Source organism: Hypanus sabinus, chromosome 14 (assembly GCF_030144855.1).
Source record: "Hypanus sabinus isolate sHypSab1 chromosome 14, sHypSab1.hap1, whole genome shotgun sequence".
In the NCBI taxonomy this organism is placed as follows: Eukaryota; Metazoa; Chordata; class Chondrichthyes; order Myliobatiformes; family Dasyatidae; genus Hypanus; species Hypanus sabinus.
In genome coordinates this window covers 38,416,631-38,438,164 of record NC_082719.1, presented here as the reverse complement: position 1 = coordinate 38,438,164, position 21,534 = coordinate 38,416,631, and the positions used below count along the sequence as shown (strand labels likewise).

Here is a 21,534-nt window from a genome sequence, read left to right as displayed (position 1 = left end):
CCTCTTCTTAGTAAATTTAACATGGAGTAGAATTCTGAAGCAATTCATAAAGGTGTTGGGGGGAAATGATGGATTGATGACTTGTAATTAATCAAATCTTGAAGATGCAAATTTGAAAAATGGTCTCAAAAGAAATGGAGATATTTAGAAAGGATTTCCAGAGACTGAAGCTTATGTCTTCAGGTCTTAATGATATAATAATGGGAAAGAGACTGCAAACAAATCAAATGATTAGAGATTTTCACATGAAAGTGAAATTCTTCTATATTTTCAGAAAATAGGTTAGCCCCTTTGAAAAAATGAAACTAGTAACAGTTGTGTTTGATTCCTATGGGACACCATCCCATTGATTCAACAGGCTTTCAGAGAAGTAAAAATCTGACAGAGGCCTGCTTTTTGAACATGTTACGAAAAGGGATTTCTCACTCTTGCCAAAACAGACTTTAAAAAAAAAGCTGTTCTATTGGTCTTCTGACAGTGATCTAATTTACAAGTTTTACAAGGCAGTTCAGTTAATATATTAGGACCAGTGTGTAACTGCACCATACTAAGTCAGGCCTTTCTCTCTGGAGGAAGGTAATGAACTTGTGTTTTTTTTTATGGCAACCTTTCACATCACTTTGGGAACAGATCATACAAAGAATAGCAAATATACTATAACTGGGATTTCATAAGCTCAAGATTCTGAATTTGGCTTCTGTTTCTTACTTTTCTTCAGCACTGTATAAGGTTTGTTCAATAGTTATGTAAATGTTTGTTATTGGCAACTGTACATACCATGCGCTTAAATTAGATTTCTAGTCTATTTGCTGGAGGTCATATCATTTTATTTCGCTCAGTTCAAAAATCTCACCCTGTGTAGATGTGTTCTTACATAAGTTCAAGGATATTTACCATGAGCACAAGTGGCATAACAAAGATGCAATATTGAATATAACTGCTCTAATCCTTCCTAAGAATCTACAGATGGAGAGATATGCCCTCACAACATGGCTGTGTTTAAAGAACTTCATTACATTTTTGGACACAGTTATTGAAACCATTTCATAAGCATTGTTCAAACTAGTTATTACCTTTCAAACAAAGTATTTGTCTATTTTATATAGATACTTAGTTATTGATCATTATCTCAGAACCATAATTAAAATGACTCATACAGTTTTTTTGAGAATTTATCTTGGTGAATAAGGTATACAGTGACCAGAAGTAGACCGATGCCTAGAAATAATGATGATCAGGTCCATAAACTCATAGTATTGGTGCATTGTAAGGATGAGTGGCAGGTAGCCTTGACAGTGTACAATCTAAAATGGATGATAATGAATAAGGAATCTATTTTACATTTCTCATAATTTTCACATTCACTGAATTTAGTAAAGATGGAATTAAAAGAATTCTTGATTGGGCTACGTGGCTTCAGTGCCAGCTTTTTTAACTGTAGAAAAACGTTTTTAGTTCAGAAAAGGCAACGTCAGAGTGGTAAGGTAAGACATATCATTGTTACTGACAATAATTTTTGAAAAAAGCTGGAAACCTGAAACAAAAACAGAAAATGCTGGAAATGATCAACATGTCAGGCAGCATCTATGGAAGGAGAACCAGACCTTCATGTCCAAGACCCTTAAACAGAAATGTCATTGGGAATGCTGTCTTTATGCATTGGCATATGTTCTCTTTCAGTGGTTTGCTTGACAACTTAAAACTAAAACTGATTTCAGGGTCAATTAAGATTAACCTAATACTGAAACACTTGGACACCTCCTCTTCTGAATATCTGAACAGAAGTTTAGTAGATATTTCTTTCTCTCCAGCCAAGTATCACATTTTCTGCTGTTGTTTCATTTATGTATTTTGGAAGGACATCACCTTTTGAATGTTTGTGAATTATTGTCATCTAAAGGCAAGACATCTTATGGAGCAATTGAGTATTTTTTTTGCAGGTAACAGAATTGGGAGAGGTGTTCTCCTCATTGATGATTACCTTTATCTTTAATGCTCCTGCATAGATAACAGTAAGTGTTGCACGAACTAAAACTTAGTCAATTACCGGTAATTAACTTTTCTTTTTATTGTAAAATGCAGGGGGAAATAATACAACTTTTAAGGTGCGGGCAAACTTTATTTTTTATTCTTTCAGATTTTCTTTTTCTTCTGCTGGGTGAAGCACGGTTTAAGTTATCCACCAGGTTAACACATTTCAAAGTGTGCTTAGTAAATCAGCTTTGTCAATATGGAAATGAAGGTAATGACAAAATCTTGTAGGACATTTCCTATATTTGAGCAATCCTTTTAATTCAAAAGAAAACAAAGGGGAAGATTTTACTTGTTCTCACTAACGATAAGTTGAGAATTGTTACTGCCAATATTAAAAGATCTATTTCCAAAAAGCAGCTGAGTGACAGGAAGGAAGGAAACTGTTGTGAAAGGAAACAGAATACGAAAGCATATTATGAAAAGTACACAAAATTTCCAACAAATGATGAATTTGCAGACAATAAAAAGCAATTCTGATGTCTATAGTAAACTATACAATACTGATTAAATTGTGTTTGTTTTGAATACAAATGGACTGACACATTCAGTCATTTTCAACAAAAATACATGCACAGTGACTCAGAAGTAAATATTGATAAATTATTCTTCATTTTCTCATCAACACAAAAGTCACAGCACAATGGCTCATGATTATTATTACTATAAGCAAATCAAAATAACTGAATGAAATTGCATTAATCACAAGGAATTATGATTGGAAGTAGTGCCATTTTGCATAAAGTGACAGTTCACTTCAAGTATTGCCTAAGGAAATGTATTGCTATAAATTAGAAAATTCAAGATTTTTATTTAAGCAACATAGTTTGTTGAATATACTTGTTTATATGATGGTTTATTTCAAAAAACATTGATATGTTTTAAATTTTACTCAAACGTAATGAACAAATGTTTACTTCAGCTATTCTGTGTGTATTCCATGACAAGGCAATTAACTTTTTTCTAACCTTCCACTCAGGGTAGATTTAATTTTTGCAGCTATAATTTATTTAATTATCATAATGGCGATAATTATTGAAAATATTTCATAAATGTTCTACAGAGAAACTACTATTATTTTTCAATAATCTAATCCAAAATTTTGCAGTGCTTCATAAAGAATATTCAACAGTTAAATCTTACTTTTCAGTACTATCTTAAAACTTTCTATGCTCTGAAGCATATTTTAAGTGGGTTGCTTTACTAAAAAATCCTATTATTTTGTGAAAAATTAAGTTATTATAATTCAGAGATTCTTACATCAGTTGACAAAACGCACATGTGCCAAATGATTTTGTTTTCTTCACAGTAAACTTATTGAAGCAGATGCACTTGCAAAGCAAGGAGGAATTGCTGAGCATCGGTTTGGGATGAGGCTGATGCTTAGAAGTAGATGTCAGATACACTTCTGTAGTATGTGCATTTGGACACAAATAAAAACACATTTTCAATGAGATTGTTCATGTGTAAACATAGAACATTTAATTGAAATCAACATTATTTTGTAAGTTGAAACTGACAGTTTCAATGGTTTGAAAAAGGCAATTATCCAACTGAATGTACAATTGCTTTCGCTTTAAGAATCAAAGTAACATTTCATAGATGAGGGAAAAATCAATTACCATTTCAATTCTTTATGCATATTATGATGTTTCTATATGGCCATGAAACTAATATAAGAAAAAAAATTACACTTCTTGTATCTTGCATTTCATATATATATATATATATATATATATATATATATGATTAGCCAATGCACCTCTAATGACAACACATATCCACCTCATATAAAATTTCAATATTAGTTTCTATTCTTTTACCTCATGAACCAACTATTCATTATACTTCTGGGTATAAAAGGCACAGTTTCATAGATTGCATTTACTTTGCTGTAGGAGCATTCTAAAATGTGACATTAGATAATGCCAGCATTTAATTTACATCGTAGATTTTTAATTTAGCATCATGCTCCATCTAAGTGGTACTTCATTCTGATGATTTTGCTTCATGTACTTTAATGATGAAAAATAATAAATCTGATTCCTTTGCAGAAGTTCACCTATCATGTCAAATGCATGAAAGTCATTAAGGTGTGGTTCCCACTTTTTTTTTGCAAATGGTGCCTATTATGCTTGTCATATGCAATTAGATGCTAAATTGTGCGGCTGAATTAATCCAATCAACCAGGATAATTTTCACTGTTTGGGGATATTATGGAGGGGACACAAATCTAACTGTATTGGTTAGCTTCATATTTCCAGTAAAAAAAACAAAGACCTACAGTTATTATCATTAAAGGAAGTTCCTTTGTATTTAGTGAATATCTTTGTAACGTGCAATAAAAATACATATGTATATACTTGTAATTAATGAGAACATCCATAAACAACAAGTACTTACTGTAACTACACAGCAGTACTGGTAGGAGCAGCTTTGTACCTCACTATTAAACAGAAGTGCTACAGAAATTTGAACATTCCAATATTAATCAATTACAACATTCTTAATCATAATTGATTGTTCAAATAGCTGATTTTGCTTTGTATTTACATTACACTATCCACTGTTTAACACTGCTTTCACCAGGAATATGCAAGATTACATTAGATTGTTCATGTGCCAAGGGTAAGAAATATTTCAACCTGTGGCTTAAATGTCATGGAAAAGGATGCAGTAAAACAGTGAAAGACAGCAGATACCAGATAAACAAAGGGTGCAACAAGTATTTATTGATTAATTGACCAATATTTAAGCTGCTACAACTTTAAATAACTCTATGCATATTATGAAAAGCACTGTATTCTACCAAAAGCAGTATTTTCCCAAAATTTACCAAAGCAACATCAAGTTTCACTTTACGTGCCACTTTGAAGTTCATATCTTTGAACTTTTTTATATTAACCTTTTTAAATAATAATATTTTGTGATTAATCAGAATGCACTCATATTAGTTTGATGTCTCTCTGAGAATGCCTGATGTTTAGATAACTCACTGCAACACTACTGTGAAGATTTTTCAACACTTTTGGCTCCCCTGAAGTACATCCTTAAAGTCAATTCTGAAAATCATCTCAATTCCTTCTCATGTACCCAAAAAAGCACAATCTCCAGTGAGAGTCCTCATTCAGTTACAGTCTGGATTCTTAGCTAGTCAGAGTTGCATCTCGTTTGGTAAATTCCAAAGCAAATAACATCACTAAACATTTCAGTGAACAGGGTAAACTATGCTAACCACAACAATGTGCTGTAGTCTTCATTTAGGGTGGTCATAGCCTAGATAATGCTACATTTTTGCTAAAGCTATAACATGCACTCTACTGATGTTGTCTAGCATTTCTTCATTAACAAATATGAAAAACAGAGGAGTTCTCCAATATTACTGCTTTTCCTGAGCAAGTTATCAGTTTTCAAACATCCAGACCAATATGACTGTTTAATGAGATTCCTAGGCTGGTATGTTGTTCAACTTGTCTCAAAAGTGGACTGTTTGTAGAAGAAAGTGAGTAGTTCAGTTTCCTATGTAACAGCACAGTTGTGAACCAACAATCCTGTATTGTGGCATTTCTTCTTGCGTGCAAACAGAAATGACAGTGTTCCCTGGGACTGGCAGAGTATTGGATTTCACCACAGAACTCTGGAACAATATACCACAGTAAGTTTTCTCCAGAGTCTTGTTTGGGTCTTTGACTCATGTTCACAGAAGCTGTAGTTTCACATTTTACACCATGGTTGTGCCTGTGTATAAGTTCATGGAGTGATGATCCTGATTAATTGCTTCTAGTGTTCCATCTATATGGCTCACAGATCAGGAACTTCTATTGCAATTATCTCTGTGCCCTTAATCTTGGCATCGCCATAACGGTGTTCCAGATCAGCACAATGATTTCTCTTTATTATACAGTGAGACCAATCATTGCATAATTTTTTTTTAAACTTCAGCCTGGTACAAAAAGTTAACGTGACTTCTTGCCAGCTCTGTGAATTTTATCAGTTTCTATAATGAAAAAGAAGTACATTCTGTGTGTCCAGACTTGGAAAGAATTGTTTTAATATTATTTCCCAAAGACATGTAAGAAGTCAGAGCTAATGTCATTTAAATACGTATCTCAGGCAGGCTTCCTGAAGCAGCAATGATTCAGCGAATGCTCAAAGGAAAATCCTGACTTGAATGTATTCTGATTGTAATTCATTTCTGAAAATTCTGCACTGACCCATCATCCAATTCCAGCATTAGTTTCCAAGTTAAAAATCTCACAAAGCACACTGCAATCCACACTCTGGAAATTTAGAACATGCTTTAAAAACAATGAGACAATTACATCAGATGCTTGTGATGGGGGGACTTGATACTGGACTACTCTTTTGTTGTGCTCCTTTAGTTACATCTTCCCTCTTATATACATTGCGACCTTTTAACATGTAAAATTTGATGTCCATGTGCTGGATCACGTGCATTTTGGGGTGGGTGTGTTATAGCATGCATGTAATTAGCTAGCCAGAATGATTTTTTAAATAGTTTACAGAACTGTCAGGCGATAAGTGATCGAATGCCAAATATAGAGTCAAGAACAGCAAACGTTTGCATATCTCTTTGGTAGCCCCTTTATGGGATATCCTGCACATTTCTTTGACTCTCTTTTAATTTAGACATCATATTTGCTGCTTTTTTGTTTGACAAATTCATGCTCAGATATCTCACAGATAGACTTCTCTTCTAGTGAGTTGAGAAACAGAAGATGGTTTGAAATCTGCTGTTTGAGTCAGGGGTATATCTTCAGGATTCCCTTCCTCATTTTTACCATAGGTAGCTGTGTTGAAATTCTCATATGATGAAGTCAGCCTCTTGTTGAGAAGATTTCGGTTGCGGTCGCCTATAATCTGCGGGGTGCCATTAGGCAGTTTCTCCTGACTCCCTCTGTCTGTAACAGGCATGAATGTGGAAAACTTGGGTTGGTTCTTTTTCCTTCGCTCAGGTGAGGTACGCACAGGCATCCAACAGGAGTCAGAGTGGCCAAACTCATCACATTCCCGTGTACATTTCCCTGTCAAGGCTACATCGGGCAAAGGCCTTGAATCTGTGAAGAAAATAAAATGCTATTAATTGGTAGTATATGTTAAATCAGTATATCATGTACTAAGATTAGATCTGCCTGTCCGGTATTAAGATTAATTATTTTTATATTTTTCAAGGCATACATTTCTGTTATTTCAACAATACTCTGGAGAATTCATGAATCTTTTCTGCAATTTCCTCATAGCTGATTAACCTCTGATATTTAAAATGTCTCCCCACGCATATCAGAAGAGACTATGTATTGTTTTCCACAATGCTTCCATTAAAATTGGAGCTCACCTACCACCTGCCAGCTTGTATTCCCTCCACTCCCCCAAATTTCTTACTTTGGGTTCTGCTCCCCTTCCTTTCCAGTCCTCTTGGCCTGAAACATCAACTGTTTATTCTCCTTCATAGACACTGCCTGACTTGCTGAGTTCCTCCAGCATTCTGATTGTGCTTCAGCTTTGTCTGCAATGCTATTGATTACAAAGTTATTTCACTTCATTTCATTTTGCAGAATAATTTTCCGAAAATTGCTTGAAGTTAAAAAGCTATTGCTTTAAGTGTATGTAAATAAGAATGGCAAAGTAAAAATGATATGTTTACTTTTGGTAACTTTAACTCTTGGCAATGGTGTGGTATGGGTGGCATGAGTTGAAACACCTCTTAAAGATCTCACTTAACTTTCCTTTCATTAAATTCAATTAGGTAGGGTGCCACTTCAGTATCATTTGACAATGTGTGAAAGCAAAATTATTCTTTGACTTTGTAGGTTTGAAATTGAAAAAAGAAAATGCTTGAAATATTCAGAACGTCATACAGTATCTGCAGAGAGAGAGAGTGAACCAATATTTCTGGTAATATCGCTGACTTGCTCAGTAGTTTCAACATTTTTTTTGTTTACAGTTAAAATTACCACCTTTATCCCCTAAACTTCATTGCAGCTAATAAATTGTGAAACTAAATTGTTATAACTTTAATATGCTCCACTAACTGAGAACATTCTCCATTTTCCCAAATCTGATTGCTCATCTAATTACAGTAGGGGGGGTAATCTCCACAACAATAGAAATTAAATTTCTGAAATTGTGACTTGTAAAAATTCAGAAAATGATAACACATAATATGGATATTTCTGAAGATTGATTCTCACTTATGGAAAATATTTCAGATTTGCTTGTAAAATACATATAAATCTGGATTCAAATATTATTCCTGTTGCCTTGTTCAGCCAGAGGTAGGTAACAAAAACATTGTAAACTGTCAACTACGTCAGTCCCTGAATGAAGTGTATGGCCTGAAAATTCTATGTAAGGTAGGTGGAATAAAAATGCTTCCTGCTCATTAATTCAAATCACAATTCAATTTCTACTCTCTGCAGGCTAAAGTAACAATTTATTACAGCTTCAGGATCGGAGCAGGAAGGGCAAAAAAAATAGAGACTGCAATGCCCTTTCACATTAGATTTTAAATCAAAAAGGAATCATTTTACTCAGTGATACATTGATACATGGCAAAAAGCAATTGAACATGAATGATTCTGGCACAGCATGGTTGTGCGGGCCAAATGTAAATGTTCAATATTTTATTGTAATTTCCTAAAAAAAAATAAGTGTAACATTCAAACCTATTTGATGTCTTCCTTCTGGAAGTTCCACCCTATTAGTTTCCAACAAGAGTTTGATTATTTTTGAAAGTACACCCTATCGTCATTATATTCCTCGCAGCCGACGCATAGTACGGAAACGCATAATGTGAGTAATTATTTAAATGGAGAATATAGGGATTCATTCTGGAGGGCTACCTAAATATGTTTTATCTGTAATTTATTCACAATTTCATACCAATATGACACAAAAGCAGTACCACAAGGCCACATTTGTATTATATTTAATCAATTTAAGGTAATATTCAACATAATAAATCTTAGAAAGTTAACATACTAGACCAGGCATGGACAAACTACGGCCCGCGGGCCATATGCGGCCCGTTAAGCTTTTTAATCCGGCCCGCAGAACTTGATGAAATTATATTAATAAACCTTGTTAACGTTTTTTCCCCGCAATTCTGGCGTTTTCCCAATAGATGACACACTCTATATACATTGACCTTTGTTGAGGTGCAGCGTATTACTCCACATTTGCGCTTTACTCTTTGTTCGGCTCGACCTATTTGTGTGAACAGGCGTTCAGCGTCATGAACATCAACAAAGCCAGCCACAGATCCAAGTTAACTGACCAACACCTCAGATCCATCCTGAGAATCGCCACAACAAAACTAAATCCAGACTTTGATGCGCTGGCTAAAAAGGGAGACCAACAACACTGTTCCCACTGAAATTAAAAATAAGTTTCTTCGTTGTGTTATGTAAAAAATGCATTTGAAAATATTTTTTTCAATAAGCCTTACATGTTACATGTCATTTCTGTTAAGTGATGGACATGAGTAGTGCGCAGGTGCACGTACGTTCTCAAAATAAAAAATGCGCTCCAGATCAAATAACGAGCTCCGCATACTGGCTTTCTGTCTTTGTGCTGGTCGTTGTTGAGGTTTGGCACAGGGGACAATTTAATAAGAAGGAGCAGGACAAGTAGACCTGCATCTCCTACCGTTTTTGAAATAAAGACAGTCAGGAGGAGAGTGATGATGATAATATGTTGAAGGATAACAGAATTTTCAGTGCTTTAAAATAATAACTGTTACTATTAAAAAAGCTGTATTTTATTCATTTAATTTTCAGTGTTTTAAAAGTCATTTCAATAAATAGCTAAATACCATGGGACTTCAAAGACAGATATTTTGTTGTGATGCATTTGTTCATTTTCAATTGAAATTAAAGCACATGTTTTCTACATGTCTCATGATAATTTATTTTCTCTTATGAGGTGTATTACCAAAACACTCCGTCCATCTGCTCCTGGTCCGGCCCCCCTGTCAAATTTTAGAACCCTTTGTGGCCCACAAGTCAAAAAGTTTGCCCACCCCTGTACTAGACCCTTAAGAGCACAGGGTTTAGTGAATGGTAAACTAAGAGAGGCTTCATCTTACAGTCCCCTTTGGCATTGGAACACATAAGCAGAGTCAATCTATCCTTTGCTGCCTTGAAACCTGACGCAGTCTTTTCATCCTTACTTATGTAAGTGTATTTTAGCATACGCTTCCAAAAAAGCCCTGTCTCATCTGCATTAAACACCTGCATTGGTGTGATGCCTAGTTCAGCTATCATAGCCCGAAACTGCAAAGGGTAGCATTCAGCAGCTTCGTGGTCAGCACTAGCTTGCTCACCACGCACAGCTAAGTTGTGAAGCCTGTGATGATTAACAAACTTAGTAAACCATCCCCTACTTAGAACATAGAATAGTACAGCACAGTACAGGCCCTTTGGCCCACAATGTTGTACTGACCTTTAGACCCTGCCTCCCATATAACACCTTAAATTCCTCCACATACCTGTCTAGAAGTCTCTTAAATTTCACTAGTGTATCTGTTTCCACCACTGACTCAGGCAGTGCATTCCACACACCAACCACTCTCTGAAATTCGAGAGTGTCAGGGAGCAGCAGTGAGTATAGTTGCTATTAATATGGAGAAGGTGCTTGCAAAGATGAAAGGTCTGAAGTTAGATACGTCACCTGGACCAGATGCCCAGTGTTCTGAAAGAGGTAGCTGAAGAGATTGTGGAGGCATTAATAATGAGCTTTTAAGAATCACTGGATTCTGGAATGGTTCTAGAGGACTGAAAAGTTGGAAATTTCACTCCAGTCTTTAAGAAATGAGGGAGGCAGAAGAAAGGAACTTACAGACTAGTTAGGGTAACTTCAGTGGTTGGAAAGATGTTGGAGGCTATTGTTAAGGATATGTGGTTCTTGGAGGTACACAACAAGGTAAGGCAAAGTCAGCATGGTATCCTTAAGGGGAAATCTTGCCTGATAAACCAGCTGGAAGTCTTTGAGTAAAAAAAAGGCAGGATAGACAAAGGAGAGTCAGTGAATATTGTCAACTTGGATTTAAAGAAAGCCTTTGGCAACGTAATGCACATGAGCCTACTTAACATGTGTCCTTGGCATGATAAGGAAGATACTAGCATGGATAGAAGATTGGCTCACTAGTAAGAGGCAAAGTGTGTGAATAAAGGGAGCCTTTTCTGGCTGGCTGCCGATGGCTAGTGGGCTCTGCAGGGTTTGATATTTTGGACTGCTTCTTTTCACTTTATATGCCAATAATTTGGATGCTGGAATTGATGGCTTTGTGGCCAGGTTTGCAGACAATACAAAAACAGGTGGAGGGACACGTAGGACTTGGAAGCAGAAGGACTTGGAACGATTGGAAAAGGGGGCAAATAAGTGGCAAATGGAATATAGTGTATGGAAGTAGATTATATGGTCATGTAACTAAGAAATAAAGGTGTAGACTATCTTTTTAAAAATCTGAGGTGTAAAGGAACTTGGAAGTCCTTGTGCTAGATTCCCTAAAGATTATAATTGGCAGGTTGAATCTGTCTAAGGAATGGAAATGCAATGTTAGCACTAATTTCAAGAGGTCTAGAATACACGAGCACAGATGTGGTGCTGGGGCTTTGTGAGGCATTTAGCTGACTGTGCCTGGAGTATTGTGAGCAGTTTTGGGCCCCTTATCTAAGAAAAGATGTACTGGTGTTGGAGAGGTTCCTGAGAAGGTTCATGAGAATGATTCCAGCAAACGTGCATATGAGAAGCATTTGATGGCTCTGGGCCTTTACTTGCTGGAGTTTAGAAAAAGGAGAGGAGTATCTCTTTGAACCCAATTGAATGTTGAAAGGCCTAAATAGAGTGAATGTGAAGAGGATGTTTCCTATGATGGGTGAGTCTAAGTCTAGAGTACACAATCTTAGAATAGAGGGATGCCCATTTAGAAAAGAGTTGAGAAGTAATCTTGTTAGCCAGAGAGTGGTGAATCTGTGGAATCTGTGGAATTCATTGTGGAGGCCTAATCATTGAGTATATTTAAATTGGAGTCTGACAGGTTCTCAGTGAGTCAGGGTTTCAGAGGTTACTGGGAGAAGGCAGGAGAATGAGTTTGAGAGGGATAATAGATCAGCCATGAAGGAATGGTAGAGGAGACCAGTTGGGAAGAGAGGCCAAATTCTGCTTCGTCGCATTATGGGTACTGGAGAGTATTGTGTTATTTAGTATCATGGTCTTAACAAGGTCAGAATGACATTGAAGTGCTGACATATCATCATAATCGAAAGGCAGAAACATTGCGTATCTGGATATAATATTTAATGCTTCTTCAGTTGAACAATGAATGGATCTTGAACAAGTACCTTCCTCTCTCAGAAACTAGTTCAGGCTGGGTTAGTTTCCATGGCTATCAGGTCTACTTCAGTACTTTGGCTATTTTACACATCTAAGTGGAGAAACGGCTAGTGACAGGCCATCATATTGCCTTATTCCAGTACCCACACTTGCATTTTGCAAAGACATGCAGTAAGACAGGCAATTGGTTGACATTGTCCCTTCCTACCCCACCAGCACCTGATAAATTGTCATAAATTCCTGCCAAAACAGTACTGATCAACTAACTAACTAACACACACCCCCCCCCCCCAGGGGAACTAAGCAGGTCAGACAGATAAAACAGGTGACGTTATGGGCCGAGACCCTTCACGAGCTCCTCCAGCATTTTATGTGTGTTGCTTGAATTTCCAGCGCCTGCAGATTTTCTTGTGTTTGTGCTATTGACCAGCTATCTTAGCATAATGTGTTGATCACGCTCATTCTGTATGCCTTAGGGACTGATGAAGCACTATAGTTATTAAATAAACTATTATAGAAACCCTATATTTTTATTTTTTCATTTCTATGAAATGAAATTTCATTAAAAAAGTATTTGCAGTATTTTAGAGATTTAGAAAGCCTTGAAGATTAATTGCCTTTCAAGAAGATCTTCATGATTTCTACTTAAAAAAAAGCTGAATAACATTCAAGGTAAACACAATCCAATCCACTACAGAAATGAGATGATGACAAGGGATTGGACAAATGAAATGTTACTCTTATGTTCAAAAGAGGGTGTGAAGGAAATCTTAGCAAATAACCTCGTAAATGTCAATCAGAGGCAAAATTAATGGTCTTGAATGACATCGGATTAGTACAGGACAACCAACTTAGATTTGTAAAAGACAAGGTGTGTTCAAGTAACTTGATTTGATATTTTGATGAGGTAACAAAGAGGGTTGATGAAGGCAGAGTAGCTGATGACACAAATTTGGATTTTCAAAAGGATTTTGATAAAATTTCACATAATAAGATTATGACAAAAGTTGAAACTTATAGGATATTAATTAGAAATTGCATTAATGTTAGACATCAGGGAGTCATGGTGATTTGGTAGGATTTTCAAACTAAAGGAAGGCATGAAATTCTGATCTCTAAAGGCAGGACCACTGTTTTCCCTGAAATGTATTAATGATTAGTACATTTGAAGAAATTTAATATGAGGAAATGGGCAAGGGCTTGATCAGCAGGGGGATGAGGTAAAACAATCTGGTATATATAATGCATATTTAAAGGAATGCAAAAAATTATTGATAAACCCAAGAAAGTCTGCAGATGCTGAAAATCCAAAGCAACACATACAAAATGATAGAGCAACTCAGCAGGTTAGGCAGCATCTATGGAAATGAATAGATAGTTAATGTTATGGCTGGGACCCTTCCTCAGGACTGAGAAGGAAGGGGAAAATTGCCAGAATATAAAGGTGGGGGGGGAGGAAAAGGCTAGCTGGTGATTGGCGAAGCCCAGGTGACTGGGAAAGGTTGGAGAAGAAGGAGAAGGAAAAAGGGAAGGAGGAGGGGATCCAGGGAAAGGAATAAGCAGGTGAGAAGAAATAATAGGTCAGAGTGGGGATTAAAGAAGGCATGGTGGGAAGGGGGTACTTTTTTTACAGGAGGGAGAAATCAATATTCGTGCCACCAGGTTGGAGGGCATCAGACAGAATATAAACTGTTGCTCCTCCACCGGGAGGGTGGCCACATCTTGACACAAGGGGAGGCCATGGACTGACAAGTCAGAATGGCAAGTTTATTGATGCCCAAATCATCGATGATGGTACAGGATCAGAAAGCAGTTAGTAAAGCATGAGGAATCCCAAGCATTATTATTAGAAGCACAGAGTAAAAACACCCCACCCACCCCAGACTTACTTTTCTCTCCCCTCTTCCATATAACAGAAGATACAAAAGGCTGAAAGCACAGACAACCAGGCTCAAGGAGGTTTTACCTCGCTATTAAGAGACTATTGAATGGTTCCTTAGATCGAAGTGCACACTTGATCTTACAATTTGACTCATTACGACCTCCGACCTTGCAGTTCGCCTGCGCTACATTTTCTGTATAATGGTTTCACCTTATTCCGCATTGTTATTCTTTTACCTTGTACTACCTCAATTCACTGTATTATGATTTGATTTGTATGAACAGTATGCAGTACAAGCTATTCACTGCCTCATGGCACACGTGACAATGATAAACTGTTTCTAATATTAATAGAATGGTCTCCACTCTGAGGTTCTTACAACAGAGTGGATGAAGGTGAATATAATGGTTTTTAAAATCATGAAGTACCTAGTGGACGATTTAAGGTTCAAATGACATAAAATGGTTAGCAAAACAAGATATTACTAATATAAGTAGAAAATCATACTGTCAAGGTCTGCAATTGAAAGAATGGTGAATACAATTGTTGCTTTTGGAAGAAAATGGGTAGATTCTTACAGGATTTAGAAAAAAAAGAATTGAAATATCTTTGTGCGGGCGTAACGAGCAGTTTGAATTGCTTTTTTTTGGAAGGATTCAGTATAGGCTTGAAGGGATGAATGGCCTCATCCTGTTTGGTAACAATTCTTTAATTCCAAAATGAACTTTGACCATTGCTGAACTTGCGAAGCTGTGACTACAGACAATGACATTAATACTTTCTGGCAGTTCTGAATACACCAATGCTTTAATCCAGGTGGAAAATATATTTTTTATATGTGATTTCAAATTTTAGTTTATTTAACTTCATTTTATATAAAAAGTAAAAGGAAATGCAATTAAAAAACATAAATAACAAAACAAACAAACTCTAAAGCCTACCCAGGAGCAGACTGTTTTTCAGATCACCATCCAGTAACAACTACCATCAAAACAAAATTTTATAAACTGAAATGTTGAAAAAAGAGAAAGAAGTATATGCTTGGATAACTTAAGTATGATAGCATATTTAAGCAACAATTCAAAACAGCTGTAGAAGAACACCTCAACGAAAATGAAACAACGCCTATTTGGGACAGATATAAATAAGCTATACAGCAATCAGCAGAGGAGATAATCCCATTACAAGAAATCCAACACACCAATAAGGGGTGGATAACTCAAGAAATTCTAGATCTGATGGAACAAAGAAGGTTAGTGAAGAATAATGAAGTGCAATACAGAGAGCTGGACAGACAGACCAGACAATTGTGCAATATTGCAAAGGAAGAATGGCTGAATCAAAAATGCAATGAAATAGAAGACCATATTAACAACAACAAAGAAATATACAACAAAATTAAGGAAATTACTGGAATTAAGAAAACCTCTTCTAAAGGATGCATAAGATCAGCAGATCCATACTAACAGATCCAAATAAAGTGTGTGAGAGTTGGATTCAATATATAGAGCAGCTTTTTGAAGATATTAGACAGAAAATCCCAGATATTAAACACCCTAATTCTGACCCACCTATTACCAAAAAAGGAATAACTAAAGCAATGAAAAGTATGAAACATGGTAAAGCCACTGGACCTGATGAAATTTCAGTGGAAATGATACAAGCCCTAGAAGGTCTGAGCATAAATATTCTTTTTGAACTGTTTAATGGCATATATGAGTCTGGTGCATTGCCTGACGATCTCTTGAAATCAGTATTTATAACTCTGCCAAAAATTCCTGGAACTATTGACTGAGAAAATTATAGAACAGTCAGTCTTATGAGTCACATAATATTGTTGAGAATTGTTCTGAGTTGAATTAAAAAATAAATTAAGGCCAGAATCTTCTAAACTGCAATATGGGTTTATTGAGGGTAGAGGAACTAGGGACACAATTTTCATACTATGAACGCTTTCAGAAAGGGCAATTGGATATCAAAATGATGTCTTTTTAAGTTTTATTGATTTCACTAAAGCATTTGACAAAGTGCATCATGAAAAGTTATTTTAAATTCTCGCTAACCAAAACATTGACGGAAGGGACCAACAACTGCTTCAAAATTTATATTGGAATCAAATGCCAGCAGTAAAAATTGATGACAATATAAGCAGTTGGACTAAAATTCAAAGAGAAGTTAGACAGGAATGGGTTGCCTCACTGGAATTATTTAATATCTATAGTGAAATGATTCTCAGAGAAATAGACCTAGATGGGATAAAAATTGGAGGTGTTAACATCAACAATATAAGATATACCCAATATAAGATCCCACCCTAATAGCAAGTGCTGCAGAAGACCTACAAATCCTCCTAGACAAAGTACAGTGAAACCCCGCTATAACGGGATCATTTGGGTCCATAAAAAGTCATCACAAAAAAAGTGGGGTCATGCTAAATCAGGGCTCAAGAAAGTCAGTATACAAACTGACCCAACAAGTACAAACAAGTGCAGATTTGGTCTAACCATCAACTGTAAAAAAAAAACGTATGGTAATATCAAAACATCAGGATACTCCCAACTGCCTATTGTACATCTGTAACCAAGGGATTGAACACAAGACCAACTTTAATTACTTTGGTAGTTTTATATCACAAGAGGCTAGAAGTAAAGTAGAAATAAAAAGAAGAATTGCCATTGCCAAAACCAACCTCCAAAAAATTAAACCAATTTTTACCAACAGGCACATTTCTATGACAATAAGGCTTAGGCTACTAAAATGTTACATCTGGTCAATCTTGCTGTATCCTTCCAAAACATGGACTATAACACCAGAATTCCTAAGGAACTTAAAAGCAACAGAAATGTGGTTTCTTAGAAGAATGCTGAAAATATCATATAGAGATAGGGTAACTGATGAGCCCAAAACATGCCCATACAAAAAAAGAACATTAAATAAGAGGAAACCTAATTTCCTGGGCCATGTGTCATCAGAAAGGGAGAAATAGAATGCCATACATTACAAGGCTGTGTGCCTGGGAAATGTGGAAGAGGAAGGCAAAGAAAAAAATATATGGACACTGTGAAAGAACTAACAAATCTAAATGTGCGAGATATCATTGATGCTGTGAGGGGTCGCTCGATGTGGAGAGCTCTGATCACCTAAGCGTGTATTGCGCAAGGCACATGAAGAAGAAGAAGAAGAATTAAAGTGTCACATTCCACATAGCAGATTTATAAAAGAAAAGTATTTTGCACGTTTACAATAGAAATACTGTAGGGTCACTGCCATTCTGCAATATGCTGCATGTCTGAAAGAGTTAGTACCTTTTCCATCTATCCTGGGATGGAAGGAGCTGAACAGTAATTTAAGAGTGTGTAGGGCCCAAGGGTCTGAAATCCCATCATTCAGAGTAGGACTTTACAATGTATAGATGCAGCATTACATGACATCTACAGGACAGATTTCCTGAAATTAAGTCGAACACGCTTCTTCTATCTCATATATTTAATAAATACCGGATTTTATTTGTCAATCTCAAATAGTCCAACTTGAATAGGAAAATACTAACTAAACTAGAAAGCATGCTTGAACATTTTAAAATGTAAGTGCTGAGAACACCTGAAATGAAAATAGAAAATCCTATAAGCACTCAGCACACCAGGCCACATTAGCAGAAAGAGAATTAACACATTATGTAAAAGACTGATGGGCATTAAAAGCATTTCATCTGATAAAGGGAATTTGACCTAAAATGCCAACTCTGCTACATTTTTGTAGATAATGTACTTATTATTTTGCATCAAAAAATTGCATTTGGACTGGATTTAAAAGCAACTGTTTGATTTTGTGAAAGTACATTGTCCTTCAGTGAATTTGTGATCAAGCTTGTGCTTCTATAGTGAGACATAACAGTGAAACATCATTATGACTCAGTGACTTGCTAATCCAATACAAAACTAATCTTCTGAAATTAATTTCCCCCCAGCCACAAAGCTATTTAAAAAAAATCATACTATCAACTGGTCATTTAAAAGAGTGTTTCCATGTCTTAACAGTCATGTTAACTTCTGTAAAAAAGATAGATAAGAGAAATAGCTAACAGCAAAAAAAAATTACATGACAACTGTGGACCTAATTCTTTTACATTTTTTAATGTGTTAGTTTATTTTTATATTCAATACCAATATAACTTGTAGACAGAGCTGTGCTCTATTTAAACTGTAACATTATAAATCCTGCAACAGCAGGTCTCAAGTGCAATGGGACAGATCATTTGACCCACAGACCCCGCATTTCAGAAGATTATCTGTACTCCTTGTCCCAAGGTCTCTCACCCCTCTCTTCAGGGTCTCTGATCTCCCTTCTACTATTACTTGCTCTTTCTTGCATACTGTTACATTATCCCTTTAATATTACCATGAAGAAAACCAGCCATTGACACTTCTTTCAATTTTCTCTTTTGGGTGATAGCACTGTTTACTAAGTGATCACTTGAAACGTACAAAAACTGGACGGCAGGTTTAGTGATTACTACAGCCATCACAGTACAAAGTAGCTGGGACACATATAAAACCACAATTTAACCAGCAGCTCACATTGAAAGTGATAGCTGAAACATTTCCGTCCAAGCAGATAGCAGTGAAAATCCACCAGGAATATTCACAAAAGGATCCAGTCAATTATTAACCTTATGGGGCTGAAATGTTATCAGTATCAGGTAGAGTCTGAGGTTCTGACATATGGTTTTGACATGGTTTCTGACACTATGCTAAAAATCCCACTGGATTTTCACTTCACTTTGAGGGACTAAAGCAACGGCAGTTGCAGTTACAGCCAGATTTGATAGCTGATAGCTCCACTTTGTACCCATTGAAGTTCTCTATTTGGTGATTATTCATCAGTTTCTACTCAGGCATATATTTTCCTCCTGTACCAGTAAAACTTTTAGATCCTATGCAAATTAAACTCACACACTCAGCAGCAACGCAACACTTTGCCAATAGAGGCATGAACTGACACTATAAAGACACCAGAACACCAGAGAGAGAACTCAAAAGAAATAAACTGAATATATCACAGGTACACAGCATAATAAACAGTGCAATGACTTAAATCAGTTATTGCCCTCTCACATCTTCCATCAAAAAGCTGTTCAAACTTTACTCCAGATATCTTTCCCTGCCTTGTGAAAAATTAACCCAAAAATATAAAGAACAATAAAAGTTCTGAAAATCTGACCAACATTAAGCTCTTGGGGAAAATAGACAAAATTGTTATTTGTTTTATTTTACACAGCATCTACTATACCACTTGGCTCAATTGAATTATACAGGTATTTGTGCTCATGTTAACCTTCCCTATACTTTAATTGCCATTTACTATGCTATCAAACTGCCCCACCTTCTCTAAGTGTGCACCAAGTTTCACCTTATTAGTATTCATGAACTGATTCAGTTTCTCTGCACAGCAAAATGTTTCACATTCTCAGTCTGTAAAATAATAGCTCCCATCCTTTTCATTTTATCTGTTAGCAGCTATTGTATATTTATGTCATCTTATTCTGAACTTGCTCGCAGTAAGTTGCAAGGTGGTTAGCTACATGTTTTTCATGCCCAGTCTTCTAAATGTTAAATATGCTCCAAAGACCCAGAGAGTTGAGATTTTCAATTTTGCATTTAAATTCAGAACTCTCTATGGTTTCTACACTCTCTATAGTTCTTCAATATGCTTTTTGGAGCATAGAAACATGAGTTGTGCATAACATTCCTTATGTATTCAAATCACACCTACGTATAAATTTTTGCATGCTTTTTAGTCTTGTCATATACATTGTTCTTTTTGTAATTTATGTAAATGTATTTTAGGATTTCTTTCTTCAGCATATTTAATGTTTTACTTCCAACTAATAAATGACAACTTTGTTTTTCTCAAACTTGGCTTTCATACTATATTTAACTTTATTGATCATGTATCCGTTCTTCCTTTAAAAAGAACAACAGAGGTGGCACGGTTGCGTAGAGGTTAGCACAATGCTTTACAGTATCAGTGACCCAAGTTCAATTCCCACTATTGCTTTTAAGGAGTTTGTACATTCTCCCCATGACTGTGTCGGTTTTCCTCCAGGTGCTCTGGTTTCCTCCCCCATTCCAAACACACAAGTTAATTGGCAATTGTAGACTGTCCCTTGATTAGGGTAAGATTAAGTTGGGGGATTGCTAGGCGGTGCGTCTCTAAGGGCCAGAATGGCCTACTCCACGCTGCATGTCAATAACTAAATAAATAATTCTCAACCCTTGCCTGGGTAGGCCAACATTGACACTGCTGAAAATGTCCTCTAATTTGTACACATATTATTCATAATTGGAGGTAGGCTTCAAACTGTCTGTTCGTCTTGAGCTTTATCACGACTCTCTGAACTGTCACTTTAATGATGACCCTCAATACATCCACAGCAGCTATTTTAAATGTGTTATCTTTGTCTATCATTTCTGTAGTAGGAACTCAGATACAATTGATCTATTTAAGAAAGGCATAGTATTCTAATAATATTCTTCATATCTCATTATATCACTCAATCATATTGTCAAGATTTTAAGTGGTTTCACTTCCTTTAAGCTAATTTTTTTTTCCTTGAATTAGTTTCTCTTTCCTGTTTGTACAGGAAACAATTACACACACAGGCGTCTTCGCTAAGTGATAGATCAACGGAATGAAGACCATCATCCTTGACCTCGAGGGACAGCCACGACGCTAATATATGGGTAAAATGTCTCTGCTAACCTCTTTCCAGCTTCAGAGTAAAAAGGCACAAACCATTTCAACTTATATTTCTGTCTAGCTTTCCACTAAATTGTTGTAAAATCTCCAGTAAGATTTTTCTTCTATTGCTGTTATTTTCACTTTGTTATATACAGAGGGTCACGGAGGTTAGAGCTGAATCGCCGTCTTGGTGCCCGGTAAGCACCTGTGGGTCAGAGGCGGGGCGAGGTGGCGCTGACAAAGATGGTGACCCCCATGCCTCACACGAGGCAGGCAGGCAGGATGGCGGCGACCAAGATGGCCGCCCCCATGCCTTGCATGCGGTGCTGCTCGACCCTGCTCGTGGTTTGGTTTCATAGGCCTTGGCAAAGTGGCCTTTCTTTCCGCATCTGGAGTGGGTAGCTTCTCGGGCCAGGCAGCGTTTTCGGGGGTGCTTTTCGAGTCCACAGAAGTAACACTGTGTGGACTTGCAACTGGCAGCAGCCGAGGTCGATTCGCTGGCAGGTTGCGGGGACTGCAGCGTC

At 36.5% G+C, this 21,534-nt stretch overlaps 1 protein-coding gene across 2 annotated transcripts in view; it reads right to left on the bottom strand.

Moving 5' to 3' along the window:
• Positions 1-3,798: 3,798 nt before the first annotated feature.
• The window catches only part of pcdh7b (protocadherin 7b), a 391,309-nt gene continuing 373,573 nt past the window's right edge, over positions 3,799-21,534 (bottom strand). The window contains exon 3 of one of the 2 annotated variants that reach the window (XM_059989008.1): positions 3,799-7,109. In XM_059989008.1, the coding sequence (XP_059844991.1) occupies positions 6,730-7,109 (380 nt within the window). In that variant the 3' untranslated portion in view covers positions 3,799-6,729. The remainder of the gene's footprint in view (positions 7,110-21,534) is intronic. The other variant, XM_059989010.1, reaches the window with a different exon arrangement.